The following is a 15,003-nucleotide window of genomic DNA, read 5'->3' as shown; positions in this document are numbered from 1 at the left end:
GCACACGTTCCAAGGAAGACTCGGTAATTTTATTCTTCTCGTATCCGTAACAGCGACTGCGGCGACCTCTTGCCTAGGCTGCGATAATAATTACAGGGCTTGCTGAGTTATAATAAGGTAACGACCTCGTAAAGTTTTATCGGCCTCCTTTTTATTGCTGCGTATATGAGAGGAGCGTGACAGGGAATCAAACTGTAAAATTTATACGGCTCCATAAGAATATTATCACGTTCCCATGAGCGAAGGTGAATGTTTTAAAGAAACGAGAGGAGAGATCCTGACATGTCTCATCTCTATGAAATACTGACCCTTTGACTTGAGCAGGGACTCGGAAGGGCTGGTGCGATCTCAAGTAATATCACTGACACCTAAAAACCCAAGATGCTGTTACAAATTTGTATAATTTTGAAAGTAACGTTTATAAGAGCCTCGGTAAGACCAATCTTCATTTGGAGACACTTACCGTGCCACCCTGTATAATTAAGGTGTCCAAGGCCGTCGAAAATCACCTCCTTTCCATCCCTCTCCTTCCCTTAGAGACTCCAGAGCTACAAACGGATTATGGGAAATAGCCATGAGCCACGTCATCTCCCAATCTTAAAGAGAGCTGAACTTGTCTGGCACGTGTTCGCGAACACGCCCTCTCACGCATTTCTTTTATCCACGTAAATCATCCCTTCACCAACCAAAACCTGCCGGGCATTACGCGTACCCATTAAACTCGATGCGTGCCAACCCCATAAAACGTGTTATTCTGTTTCCACGTGAAAAAATGATTCTAATATAGAATCTCTTGCAAAGGGTAGATCCATAGGTATGAGGTATGAACCTGCCATATGCATACATATATATACATATGTATAACCGACCCTTCTATGGCTATATACAGGCCGTACAATACATACTCACCCCAAGAGGATAACCAGCCAAGCCATAGAAGCAGCCACCACTGGTAGCGAGGTTAGGTTAGGTATGGTTAGCTTTTGTACCAATAAATCATATTCGCAAATGAACCTGGTGCAAGCATCCCTTAAATATAATTCCATCCAGGATATTCAAATATCTTCGCTGTAGCAGTCGTATATTATTCCAACTGTCCTGTAAAAAAAAAGGGATCCAATGAATTTATCAAGCATTACATAACAGAGGGAATGACGTTAGTAGGGTTGGCAGTAAGGGTGAGCCATTTGATAATGACAAAAACATCACGTGAATAGGCAGGGGATTTTAAATATATCTATAGGCATGCTTGTACCCAAATAATGTCAACATTTGTCACAAGCTGCTAAAAAGCCACTAATTCGCAAACAAACAAAAAAACTGTCCAAGCAAAGTGGCTGAGTTCTTGCAAGCAAAACTGTTTCGGCAATTATCCACTTCACGGTTCTCCACCCTAGTCCGTTACTCAGCCCTTGGGAATTACTAGAATCAACGTTAGGTAATTGTAGAAACCAGAGATAGATAGTCTAGGGTGGCGGATAGTCGCGTGATTAGAAACTAAGGAGAATGCATAGGGTGTTGTAGGGTTGACGGACAATTTCGTAAAGCCATGGTTACACGTCAGGTTACATTAGGGTGACCAGGATACGCCCCTATTAAACTGACAAATTGATATATGGCGTCAGGCACGCAATCTTTTCACCCCTTGACGAACGTCATGCTCATGGGAGATGATAAACGTTATTTAATACCACACAGGTAAATAAAAGTCAAAAGACATCTTGTATTTTCCCTTTCGAGCCCCATGAGAAACATAAAATCTTCCAATAAACAGACGTAGTCGATATCAACAATCGTTTTTTCTCTTCTTGAGGGAGAGTGGTGCGATAGGAGTCACTGAGATTCGATTTGCGATAGATGACCTTATCGCTGTTCTTCTTTTTTTCTGTTCTATTCTTCCCTCTCTTTTTTCGCCCTTACCACGCAGAATGTAATGTATCCTAATAGGTAAGCATCACGATACGTAAGGGTAGATTGTCGCCTACGGCTCTAACCTGAAACGGAAACCAAATACGATTTTTAACATACGATAACATGCAGATTTTACCTCGATTGAGAAATGTTGAAATTCTCTTAAATATCGTTCATAAGTATTTTTTTTCTCTTGATAAGACAGCTTACTGTATTTTATACATGAGGATGTATAATGTGCATGTGCTTGACTGTACAGAAATTTCATAGCTCCATGGATGCTGCTACATGGATGCGTATCAGGTGGTTGGCTATTGCATCGACAAGGAACCGCATAATTACTTGTACATCAGGGTGGATATTCACTTGAGAATATTAGCAGTAAGGTTGTCTCCTATAGGTGTACAGGTTCATTCAAAAGTTGATAATATTCTGAAAGCAGAGTTGACGTGGTTTGAGAAATTTAAAATAAAAAATTTATCAGAGTGGTAATGGCAGCTTGTCTAATAGGACTCCCTTTAGGACGCCTGTGATATAGGTGCAATTATCAGGAGCGATTGTGAGTTTACTTGGGTAAGCAATTTTTCCTACCATTAAATTTCTCCATCGACGCGATCCATTATTTCTTGAGTGCTGCTTTCTCATGTCGTTAATTACAATTCGGTATGGAGAAGTGCTGATGGGAAGAAGGGGGTTGAATGCCACGAAGTTTTTACCATGGAAAAATAGAGGGTGCTGAAGCCTCGAGGTACTTTAACGCAGATTAGAATACTGGCTAATCCTTGAAGTTTTCAAATCTCATGAGATTTTCGAGTTTTATGCGCAGTCACAGACGGCCAACGGGCGTAGCGAAGCTTTTATTTCTTTGGGGCGACTGAAAATTTCTGCATTTACACCCTCGACCCTCGGGGTACGGAAACGGTATTGCCCGAGGAACAGAAAGGAATTTTCTCGTTGGAAAATTTCTCGTAACCAATCTCCGTCAATTGGAATTTCATTTCAGCACCTTTCGCAATTTTCCGCCAGCTGGGTCGATAACCAAAATTGCAACAGCCCCTGGCTGAAAAAAAGCAAAGGAGGAATATCAATAGCATATCACTGACATGAAGACGAAAAGAAGTATCAGATATAAAAATTAAATTGTTTTCGCGACGTTTTCTGAAAATGCAAAACTTTCAGTGATCTTGAGACAAGAAAAAACAGAATGGGAGAAAAAACGCACAAGAATACACGGCCTTCGAGAATCTGCATTTTTTATTTTTTTGAAAACCCGTGATACAGTCACAAAAAATGACAATCCCCAGCTAAATATCATACCTAAATATTAACAATAATCAATTTCTATATAACCTCAAAATTTGACAATCTAAGACAGTAGCAAACCCCATAGTACCAGATAGAGAATTTTTGAATCTATTTTTAAAAAATCCAAAAAGTATATACACATAACATACAAAGCTAAAAAGGCAGAAACTCTCGAAAAATTTTTAGAATGATTGTACAGGGTGGCAACGGTAGCACCAGAGTGTACGGAAGCGTAAGAAATCAACAACGTCCAATTCAATGCTCAGGAGCGTGCACAGAAATAAGAGAGAGAAAATATGAGGATGACGATGATGATAACGGCGACGGCAACAGCGCAGACGACATTATATACGATCGTGACGAGATTTTATTTATCCAAGAGGAAACATGGAGATATGCATAGACGCGCTTTCGCAGTGATGCTAAGGGGATGAGTACAGAGAAGAGACTGTCAACCCTTGACAATAGGCAGTAGCAGCTGCTCTCAGCGCAAGGCTCCCTCGTCGTAAGGGATGTAACACCCCAGCACTCTACATAAATGTATTTTCATTTAATGATGAGATGTTTTACGAGGGTACGATCTCGTTGTCCCTACTCCAGCAGCCCTACCAACATTGCGGTAACGAGGGAGACGACTCTTCCAGACGACGAGTAGTCAGACATATACAGCTCCATCGCAATGCCATTGACTGCAAGGGGTAGCATTGAAAAATGTTTAATTAATTTCCAACTAACCTGTACAGTAAGTACACAGACGGATCATCAGACACGTCTGCATTTTTGTAAAGCTTCATCCGTCTCCATGGAGATGCACGTACCAGATGCATAATGTAATCATCCACCTTGTTGCAAAGCCACATTATTATTTTTATCACTCGCACTCTTAAAACGTAACAATACGACCACTTTAATTACATTCCGTCACGTAACTTCTAAATATCGTATCGAAAATCGCGACTCGTACAACGATTAGCGTTGGTCGCCATTTTTATGTATCAGTCAATAGCATTGCGAATTCCAAAGAGAAAGAGATAAACAACTTACATCAGGGTAGCTTGCTGAATTTAAAGTAGGATCTTCTATTAATACGCATCTCGGATATTCCTTATGTAAATATACGCCGTATCGAGAGCGTACTAAAGCATCCCTATGACGTAAAGCAAAAGCGAAACCAAAGGCAAAAGAGGAGAGAGGAGAATACATAGAATGTTCTCATACCAACAGCATTGTCGTTCCTCTAACATATTTCCTTGACGTTTATTCGTAGATCCATTTCACGTCATTTCTGATACGATCTGTACATACGTATATGCATAATATACTTTCGCGTATGATCGTCCCAAAGCGACAGCTGAGATCCCTTCAGTTTGTCGCACTTCCCACTAGATGGCGACTGATTCGCTGCGCCACCCCATGATCTTTATGACATTACGCGTAAATTCGGCATTCCCTGTTTCTCTTGGTGTCCGGAATACAAATCCTCAGAGTAGTGTGTACACAAGTGATATCAGCACCATCGATATTCCAGGTAAGCCTCGAACCATCAAACAAGATGGATTAACTGGCTCGATACATTGTCCATAAGTATTGGCAGAGTTGTTTCCTCAGTTTCCAGATGGTGGCATCGATTATTTCTATTTACCTTTGACAAATTTTTTCGATATTCTCCTCATTTCTTCTTCTTTTTTACTTCCAGTAATCTTTTATCTTCTTCGTACGGATGGGTGGAAGAAAAATATCGGACATGAGGAGAAAACTTTCTTTACTTCATATCTACAGCCAGTTTCACTTTTCGTTTCGAATTCGAATAGAGTCTGGGCAAATCCACTTTACCCACAGAGATTCCTCTTTCAATGGCGTCTGGGTCAGTTCTAGGTCTTACGTACTCTACAAGTGTCCATCCACCTTGAGTCGATGTACTTTACCTTGGATAAGTATATGGTATATAGTACAATACAGCAACACGAGCGTGTCCTCTTTCTCTACACTCTGCTACAGTACAAATCTTGTAAAAATGCATACTGTCTTCCAATGTGAAACGAGAATACACGTATTTCCTATACCTATATAGAACAGCTACTGGAAAAACGTATGCCAAATACATACAGCTTGGAATACGATCGCGATAAACTTGAAGAGTCGAGCAACTTGACATTTGTATTAAGCTGGAGACTGTGAAAGAGATAATATTAAAAGAATTGACTATACGTATTATATAAAGTAACAATATATATAAACGACAGTGAATATAAGGTGAGTATAATTTTTTTTTAAGTAAATATCATAAATTCACAAAAGTTATTCCACGATGTTAAACGTACCAGAGTATAAATACTAACAAGAAACAGTTGAGGATTCTTTGGATAGGAAAATTTGAAGTTATTTTCATTATCCAAGTTGTTTCCTTGCTTCTGCTTGTTCTGGCAGCGATCGGTCGGAAGGATATTATATATATGGAAACGATGAAGCATTGAAATATAATTTATCAACATCCACGGATATCGTGGGAATTTGCATATCATCCTAAAGAGAAGCTAGAGCAAGATGGATACATTGGTACGAGCCGTATGGATAAGGTCAAAGCGAGAGAAAGGTAAAAAAAAAGAAAGAGAGAAAGAAAAATGAGAGAAATAAAAAGTTATGGGAGCTACCGAAGCTTATCTGGCCGGAGTTCGTGTTACGTGTAGAGAACGTGGCTGAGAACAAACATTGTGCTTTGAAAAATTCTCTCTGGCATCGTGGCACGTCTAACGATGGCAGCACATCCTATGCGCCATAGTGAAAGAGCTGCAGAAGATGAGAAAGTGAGTATTCGATTGTGCTCGACGGTCCTGACTGGGTTCAAAGGATATCGGCCTGAATTCCTTATCAATTTATTCAATCATCTAAAATGGTTTCCGCGTATTTTTTTTAGGGCCACATTGGATATTCGGCCTGAAATGCCTGGCAATAAATCTATTGCTGGGAATAAGGGTGCTGATGCTGTTCTCTTCGCTTTCTCTGACACCCTTCTTCCAACCGAATTTCTCATACTTTCTATTTTCTTATCTTTATCTCTCTTATCTACTTTTTCGCAATCCCTACTGGTACTCCCAGCTTACAAACCTTAAGCAACATTTACGATCAGGGTGAGTGTACCCGAGCTTTGGATAAAAAGAATGTCACGTAAATTCGATTGGAGAAGACCTGTCAAGCCAATGCTTTCAGACTGATTACGACTAAATGTAGTGGGCGTTGCGCTTCGGATCGACCATCGACGTTTCACGAGACTCATGCAAATTTCTTGGATTCTTCCTCTTCTTACTCTCCTTCCATTTCATGGCTCCTCGAATAATTTTCCAAGGCGCATAAAAAACTTTCATCGAATATCGCACGGACGAGAATCGCCTCATGAAAATAGATAGCTACCGATTTACGGGCAATAAAGATGCGCTATTCTAAATACTGTTGTAAAATGCACAAAAGAAAGAAATAAAGGTATCTAACCTCTATTTCAAAGATGATCGCTAGTCTGTACTTAAAAGACGTGTAGTTCCTTTGAAAATAATTTTTTCAAATTTCTCTGTAGGCCTACCATCTTTCTACACTATAATGACGATCTCGGTGAATAAACCGAATTGTAAAGTTTCAGGGTTCAGTAATCTCATAGCTGTGAGGAAAACGCGTTATTCGCGTGCGCACAGTTCTCGACGTAAATGCACAAAGAACAAACGACTTGCCGTTCGACCTTAATTGAACAGAACGCGAATACGCAAGTCTGTTGCCCATTAGGGCTGCTTTTATGGAACGTTATAGCTTGTTAGAGGCCACTTTTCATTGTTGATAACGCGATAAAGGGACGAGCGAAGGCAGCATTTCCATAGTGCAGTGACGCGAGGTCGTCGGGTCGCTACAATTTTACATTTATTTTCTAGGGAGTTTCTTGCGTGCGATATAGTCCAGTTTCTTATACGATCAATGAGAATACGTCTTTTTCTTTTTTGTACCATTTACCTAACCTTGCATAGACCGTACATATTAAATATACGTAATATATATATATATATATAGACTCAATAACTTTACTGACGGCTCTGATTGCGCCATTAAATGAAAATTAACGACGAAACGTGCCAATTAAATTTGCAACTAAATGTTCCGCTTCATAATTGTAGGTTATGTGCACTCGATTAACGAAATATGTATAATTTTCTACAGTTCGTTTAACTGGTTCTACCTCTAATATATAATTATTGATTTTTTTACTATTTTTTAATACCATTTCTCTTTCATTTCAGAATTTCACGTGCACCTCACGTTCGGCTCTCGAGAGGATTTTAATAATTACCGGATTTTATGGTTTTGCCCAATTGCAACAGGAACCGGCTCGCTGGCGCATACGCAACGTGCATACGTAAAAGAGAGGGTACGTGATCTCGTAAAAATGATTTTCGGATAACATCGCTGTACCTTATGCATATATTTAGTACCATGTAATACATAACGATGTTCTGAACAAATGTTGCTGATCTTTTTAGATTTTTTTTTGCGACGAGGAAAACCTAAAGGTTTCCAGATAGAAACCCTCGACCGATTCCAAAATAAATACTGGATGTTCACTCTGGCATAACGACCGTCTGCAGTTTTACCCTGTTGTCTTTACATGCTACTACTGGCCACTCGAATTGTCTCGTTTACCCAGGGCGGTACCAGTGCGGAGGAGTATTTCTCGAGATACAGTTCGTCAGGAACACTCGCTAAAAAATACATACCTAGTTCATCCTCCAGAGATGAGATGAGTCCCTGAGAGACATCCTGGGGAAGATCATTGAGTTTCGTTGGGTCAGGATCACTGCGGCGTAAAGGGTTTATGCTAAAAGGTTACAAGGACTGATATATTAAACAGGGCTGTTTATTATCGAGGCAGTACTTGGGCGAATTAATTAAGAAATTCAAGTAGCTCGTTAACTGACATCAAAAACTGTTCAGTTGCCTCGTATAATTTTGTTCAATGACATTTCATATAATATTAAAATATGACAAACTGTCATGGCTGATTTGTATACTTCAAAGCTAAATAGCTCTGTGTATCATATAGCTAAACAAGTCCATGAAGCAGTAACGTATCAAAAGGGCCGTCCAGAGTATTGGTGTGAAACAGTCAACGTTCATATCACATTCCCTAGTAATGAATTCTGGTTGAACGGTGTTATCATGGTGGCTGCTGAGTCAGGAATGTCGCAGAGGGTTGGCGAGGTGTTGGTCGAGTCTAGAAACAGAGGCAGATGGCAGCACCGTATCCTATTCCTTTCTAACCGTAGCAATAAGAGTCATTTAATGTACCCAGCTGTACCATTCGGCAAACTCCAACCCAAAAAGTCCAATTAACTCGAGGCTAAGTTCAGTAGAGAACTAATGCTTCCTACGCTTACTCTCTCCACGTACCCAACCACCACTTCCGTCCTCGTTCACCCGGACCACTCCAACCCCAGTACTTTCTTTTGGTCCTCGGTACGACTTTGCGCCGTTCAGAAGAACCTCTGGCTCTTGCGTATTTCATTAAATCCGTGGATTAATTTGAAAAATACGTAAATCCCATAGTAAATGAGTCTAGACGCAAAAAACAAAACGTCCAGGTCGCTTCCGGTGTCTTTACTGCTTCCAAGGATATCCATTCTCGTGTCAGAGATTCAAGAGGAGGTTAATCATTAAATTGCGAGATACCTGAGAGGTGACCTGATCACATATAGACAACTGTGTATGCTCACTGACACCATATCAGCTGTCCCCTATATCCAATATCAAAGGATCTCGTTAGGTTATAGAAGACCGGAAATGACGCGGTACCGAAAGAAATCAAGAGACCCCCAATACTTCCGGTCCTCTTTTATTAATTTATATCTCTGTTGAGCTAACGGGACATTTCATTCGTTTCGCCCCCAGGGCTTTTATTCCCGTAGTCCGCGCCAATCAATTTCATGAAAACCCGAGGGCAGCACAGCACGGCGTCGCTTCGATGAAAACGCACCGTCGCCCGCGGCGATATTCCTTTGGCACAGGCTTTCAGTCTTATTTTATTTCTCTCTCAAACTTCCTCCATCCTTTCACTGCCTTGCACTCTGTCCCTCCTCATCCAGTATTCTTTTCCTGCACAAAATTAAGTCACTCTTATTCCTGTACGAGGATGAAAACGGAACTGACGAGATGTAGAACGAAGGTAGGTACGTACTTAAAGGGAGACCTCAATCAGTCCCTTGCTCAAGAGAAAGCCTCACACCCTGACAAAATCTTCCTGTGTAATAACTTCATTATTAATCTCACAGGACGATAGCGAGTCTTTAATCAAAGTTTGAATAACAAGATTGGTAGATATCTAGTTGGCACTGTTAACGTTACATTCTCGTGTGCCAAGGCGATGCATACTTTGTCCCTGTTCTACGTTCTAACCTAAAAGCCAGAGGGACGTCAACCCCAGGAAGATTTATGCTGGTTATTGTCTCAACTCATTAAGCTTTCTAAGTAGTCGACATTGACGCTGCTTTTATGCTGATTTATGGTAACGAGGTCCTAGCCGACGACGCCATCGTTCTATGTACGTTTGTGCATATATAATATATGTGTATGTATAACCATAGCTACATACGTGTCCTATGAACGGGACTTAAAGCTCGGTAAAATCTCTAGAAAGAAAATTACTGTACCGGACATGTTAAATGACTAGAGGAAATTATACTTTTCTATTGGCAATAAAAGAGACTTTTCTTCTCGGTAAGTAAGTAAACTGAAGATGAACTGGTGCACCGGTATACATAGTTTTGTATTCTAGTTATAATGTATAGTGTACTTGCATAATGCAACAGTAAGAGAAATTTCATTTTCATCGATACCAGAAACAATTGCAACTGGTGAATTGACCTGTATTCAGAGTATCTCGTTACAGCTGTTGAGGTTCTTCCTATGCATCTGTAATATTTCTAAGTTGTATAATCTTTTTTCTAGTTTAATTGTATATCAAGAGAAAGATGCTGTCGGCCAAGAACGTTAAGCTTCATGGGATGAAGGATGAGAGATGGACGACAAAAGATAAATTGATTCAGTATCGTGGAATTCTCAAGCTGCATGGTTAATGCTTGATTATTTAATAAGTGATTCATTATGATCCGAGAGGGAGTTATTGATCTGTATAAAATGCGTTTTATTGTAGCACGGGATAGGAAACTGCAAGTGATTAGCGTTAATAAGCTGAAGAAAAAAGTATCGAGAGATTTGAAAGACCTAACCTCTGACGTCAAGGAATATCGTGGGATAATGACTGACATCATGAATGGGGATCAGCGGCGAATGCATATGTTGCTTCAGCATCATCGTGATTTCCAATTGGCTTACGATCATCTCAAACCTAGCGTATCTTCAAATCCTTATTGCTTTTTATATTGAATTTCGATTCTCATCAACCCCGCAAATAAATTTATTTAGGAGACCTACGCTGCCATCTTCCAGGACAGCGCCCTCAAGCGAAAACTTCTGAACAAGCTTTACTACACGAAGAAGAAGAAGATGAAGGAATTTTTTGATTTGCAGGTATTGCCATTTCTTTTTTTGGTGTCAGTCATGCGTTAATTTTTTTCACCGTTTTCCTTCTCTACTCGATGTAGCTTGAGTGTGCATTGTTGGCGGATAAATATGAACAGGAACAGGAGTACAAGCCAAATTATCTTCAGCAAACCCTCATTACTAATTACCAGCGATTTATCGCCAAGATGAATGCCGCAGCAGCCATCCGCGAGACGTACATCTGCATGTCGAATATTCTGAAGAAGGTGAGCGAAGGGGGAGCCTTATTCTGGTGCAGTCTGGCGTAAAATCGAAGGTGGCTCCCTTTGTTTACCTTAAATGTGAAAGGGCGACAACTGAATGCTCTGAAGACTCACTTGTTGAGAAACGTTCTTCCAAGTTCCTATGTTCAATTTCTATATAGGATGCTGTATACTTTGACGCTGTACTTGACGCTCTAAAAGTCGATCAAAAGGTCCAATGTCAAATTCTCATTAAAGCAACCGTCATGGGACAATTGGCTGCTGAAAATTTAGATGATACCAGACAGAAGTATAAGCAGATGGCACAAGACGTATGGGTTAATATGAGAGAGCGTGAACGCACTTTGAAGAATGTACGCAGTCAGGTGGATGACCTTTGGGCGTATGCGCAATCACTTGTTCGTGTTGAGGTTTGTTAATTAAATTATTTATTAATTACCGATAGCATTAGAGATACGTAACTAATCATGAATTCACGAATGGCTGCTACTCTTACCGCCATCTAGTAGAAACAAATGGAATTACGTGGACTCGGTGCGCATCGATAATGGATAATATTACTGTCTGGGGGAATTGTTATTCTAATTTAGTATGTTGTTAATTCCAGAGCGATACTGATTTTACTGAGAAAAAGATAATTGTTACAAAAAGCGAGGAATGGCTGCAGTCACAAATTCGACATTTGGAAGATATTTTTGACAAAACAAAGGAATCCATGCTGGTGCGTTCTTACGATGAAGTTTTTCCGAGGTAACTTTCGATTTGGTTTACTTTAGTTAATATTGTTTATTTATTATGTTTTTCATTTATTTACTTTAGACTTGAAGAACAGATGAGACAAAAGGCACGGCTTTTGGTCCAATTTAATCATAATTTAATTGAACGCGATTCCATCCTTAACAAGAAACATCATGCTCTACTGATATTGGCTAGTTTGGAACACAGTATGATTGGGACAACTGGACAGTACGTTTGAAAATTTACTATACCGACCTTCTGCCGTTTACACGAAGTACAGAATATCTTTCAATATTTTAATTTTATTTTTTTCGTCTACATTTCGAGTTTCATATGCTTGGATAATCGATAAATTATAGTATTTGTCGTTCAGTCTATTTCTGTTTATAGTTCGATTCCCAAGTACTTATTATAACTTAATTTCTCTCAGGAGATATTCCATGAGCCATTAATAAATTTCAATACATCTCGTTTTCTTCTTTAGTGCCAAGTTTTATGAGGTTTGATGTCGTTAGTTTTCCCATCAGTAGTTTCCGAATTTATAATCGAGTCGTACAACTGCTTAATCCACGACATTACAGATATAAAGCTGATAAGAAGATAATGTTAGACCAAATTGAGACTCAAAAGAAGCGTGAAGCTGATTTCAAGAATATGAGAAAAATTCGGGGCGAGTTACTTATGAACATAAGGGCCGCCATGCAGAATATGGTATCCATGCTAGTTTACATTAAGCGTGGTAAATCTGTGAAGAAGATTCCTAAGGAAAATGAAAAGAAATCAAAAAAAAGTCCCGTAATAGAGGAAAAAGAAGATGAGGAATTCGAAGATAAAATATCTGGAGAGGAAGAGCCACAATTTGAAAAAATAGACGAGGATGGTACTGGAGACTAATTAAAGAAAAAATTGAGAAATCCAAGAATATATTTGACGACTAATGAGTTTTCCCTTTTTCTTTCGTTTGTTGCAGGCTTGACTTTATTGACGCAAGTTACTCGAAAAGTTGGAATGCTTTTCAGTATGAGTGGCTTTCAACTTGATGAGGAAAGAGAAGTGAGGGCTAAGGATTTGTATCAGACTTACATCTCAGATTACAGATCGAAATTGAAATACGGCGTAGGAGAACCGGAACCGACAGGTAATCACAAGGAAAATTATGGCCATTTTATATTTGTTATATTATACGTAATGTTTATATAAATTTAGGTTTATACGTCGAGCATGAAGTTATTGACTCAAATGTCTTGACGCGTGCCGATATAAAGTTGCGCAGTAGACAACTCGTTGAAGCTCATTTGAAACCTGAGTGAGTAAGTAATAAATAAATGATTGACATCATTTTAAACACCTCATAACAAATGCAGCGAAACGTGTGAGGATGACTTTTTTATGAGTTTTAATAAATATTTTTATTTAGCTGAAACTATTTGTTTTCAAAGAAAATTTTATTTTGATGTTAAAACGAATATTTACACCACATGGAAAATATTCGTTTTTCATTTATGTGAAAAGTATTATTATCCATTTTAGCAAATAGTTTTGTTTATATTAACAGTTTATTTATTGTGTAAATTCAATTATTCTATCTCATTAATGCGACCTAAACCCATTCGATTCTTTTTTACTTCCAGCTTTAACCATGAAGGCATGTCATCTGGTAATCTATGAGCATTGGGGAATTTTAACGGTGGTTCAGGTGCTTTGAATGGGTGGACCTTCTTCAATTTCTTTAGTAGATAATCCTTGTTCACATCCTTCGGGTCACGATACTTGTCCAAGTAAAGATTGAAGGGCTGTTTTAATGGGAACCATGTCTGAGGTTTAATGTATGGCTGTGGAAAGTCATACTCAAATGCTGGTTCTTCCATTTCTATAAACAAAAAACAACAAAAAAATTAATAGAATCAATAGGTCTACGTTAGTGTAATAGTTTCAAGATGTAACTTACTCAATGTATTGTGATAGACGTCTGTCAGACTAGAATCCCAGGTAGCTTGGTAAAATGCTAATCCAGCAGGAGTTATATAGTCCTGATGTTTTTGATAAAAATTTCTTGTGTTAAAGCTGCGCTTCTCTAAGGCCAAACTGAAAGAAAATCAACCAGAAAGATGAAAGTGTACATACAAGTTTTGTTTTTTCTTTTATGGAAGTTATAGTTACCATGGTTGTTCCGTTTTGTACTCTGAGTAATCAATCTTCTTGTCTTGCTTATACAATACAAATATGTATCTGCAATAACCAACACCACGTGGTGGAATAGGCCTGAGATAGTCCATTAACTGTTCTCCTTTGCTCACCTCATTGCCCGGTATATTTCCACTGATAAATTATTATTTGATATAATTCTTATATAATGACACTACGTTTATCACATTATTGAAAGACTTACATGAACCAGTGACAGTATTCATTGGCATCGGTCAAAACACCATCTGGGGTAGTAAAAAGAAGAGTCCAGAGAGTGTCTGATTCTGCTTTGTATGTTATACTTGGTGCTTGTTTTGCTTCATCAGACTTAATTATATTTCCTCTATATACCCTAGCAAGACTATCTTCACTTCCAAAATCATAATCAATGTCAAGTGGTACTATAGGATAAAAGTAGGCATCGCCATATAAATGTTCAAAAATTTCATAATGCTTCGCAATTGTTTTACATTGCAAAGGCGCAGAGGTTTGCAGCCAATCTTTCTTCTCTGCCTCCATGTCTATAATTACTGTAAAAAATATATAGCATGACTATATATATCTTCAAAAAATATATATATATCTTCAAAAAATCTCAATAATTACATACATTCTCTATGCCTTGCTTTCCTCTCATACTCAGAATCTGATCTGTGTTGTTTCAACTCGGATAACCATTTCGATGTTATTTCAGCTCGTGAGCGTTTCGGTAGAGGCAAGCCAATATTTACTTGTAATGCCAATTCTGGGTCCTTGTAATTTAATTCTAAAGGAAAACAGTATTGTTATAAGTATAAATCGGACAACCTAACCTGTAAAATAGTGAATAAACCGCGATAATCGCACCATCAAGACGTTGTTGCAGAGTCCTAGCCTTTGTAGGTGGAACACCACGCATTCTGTGTCCATATCGAACTTGCTGCCCTTTTAAGACAATTAAATCACTCGAAAATATTCGTAATAATCGAGTTGCCATTTTCAAACTGAGTATAAAATCATCAAAAATTCCTTCTGCTACTCTTCGTTAAAAATACGTAGATATGTAACCTCAAAAGTAGATATGGAT

At 38.8% G+C, this 15,003-nt stretch overlaps 2 protein-coding genes and 1 long non-coding RNA gene across 3 annotated transcripts; 1 reads left to right on the top strand and 2 right to left on the bottom strand.

Annotated features, from left to right (window-relative positions):
- Positions 1-1,750: 1,750 nt before the first annotated feature.
- On the bottom strand, positions 1,751-2,660 carry LOC112495384. The gene is made up of 3 exons (XR_003061836.1): positions 2,503-2,660; positions 2,122-2,343; positions 1,751-1,994 (listed from the first exon to the last, which is right to left on the bottom strand). It is a non-coding gene; the product is annotated as an uncharacterized LOC112495384 (long non-coding RNA).
- Positions 2,661-10,149: 7,489 nt separating this feature from the next.
- Positions 10,150-13,093, top strand: LOC107274516. Its single transcript, XM_025091781.1, has 10 exons — positions 10,150-10,317; positions 10,400-10,599; positions 10,672-10,776; positions 10,851-11,015; positions 11,174-11,422; positions 11,620-11,762; positions 11,832-11,978; positions 12,332-12,630; positions 12,721-12,888; positions 12,957-13,093. Exons 1-10 carry the CDS (start codon positions 10,218-10,220, stop codon positions 13,058-13,060), a joined length of 1,680 nt encoding a protein of 559 aa, XP_024947549.1. The 5' UTR covers positions 10,150-10,217; the 3' UTR covers positions 13,061-13,093.
- Positions 13,094-13,176: 83 nt separating this feature from the next.
- On the bottom strand, positions 13,177-14,977 carry LOC107274523 (39S ribosomal protein L38, mitochondrial). Its single transcript, XM_015753753.2, has 6 exons — positions 14,784-14,977; positions 14,548-14,703; positions 14,140-14,467; positions 13,911-14,069; positions 13,699-13,835; positions 13,177-13,620 (listed from the first exon to the last, which is right to left on the bottom strand). The coding sequence occupies exons 1-6, from the start codon at positions 14,911-14,913 to the stop codon at positions 13,328-13,330; spliced, it is 1,203 nt and encodes a 400-aa protein (XP_015609239.1). The 5' UTR covers positions 14,914-14,977; the 3' UTR covers positions 13,177-13,327.
- Between the last annotated feature and the right edge of the window lie 26 nt (positions 14,978-15,003).

Source organism: Cephus cinctus, unplaced genomic scaffold (assembly GCF_000341935.2).
Source record: "Cephus cinctus unplaced genomic scaffold, Ccin1 Ccin1_scaffold3262, whole genome shotgun sequence".
Taxonomy (NCBI): Eukaryota; Metazoa; Arthropoda; class Insecta; order Hymenoptera; family Cephidae; genus Cephus; species Cephus cinctus.
Note: the sequence above shows the minus strand (reverse complement) of the source record. Positions and strands in the feature narration are given on the sequence as shown.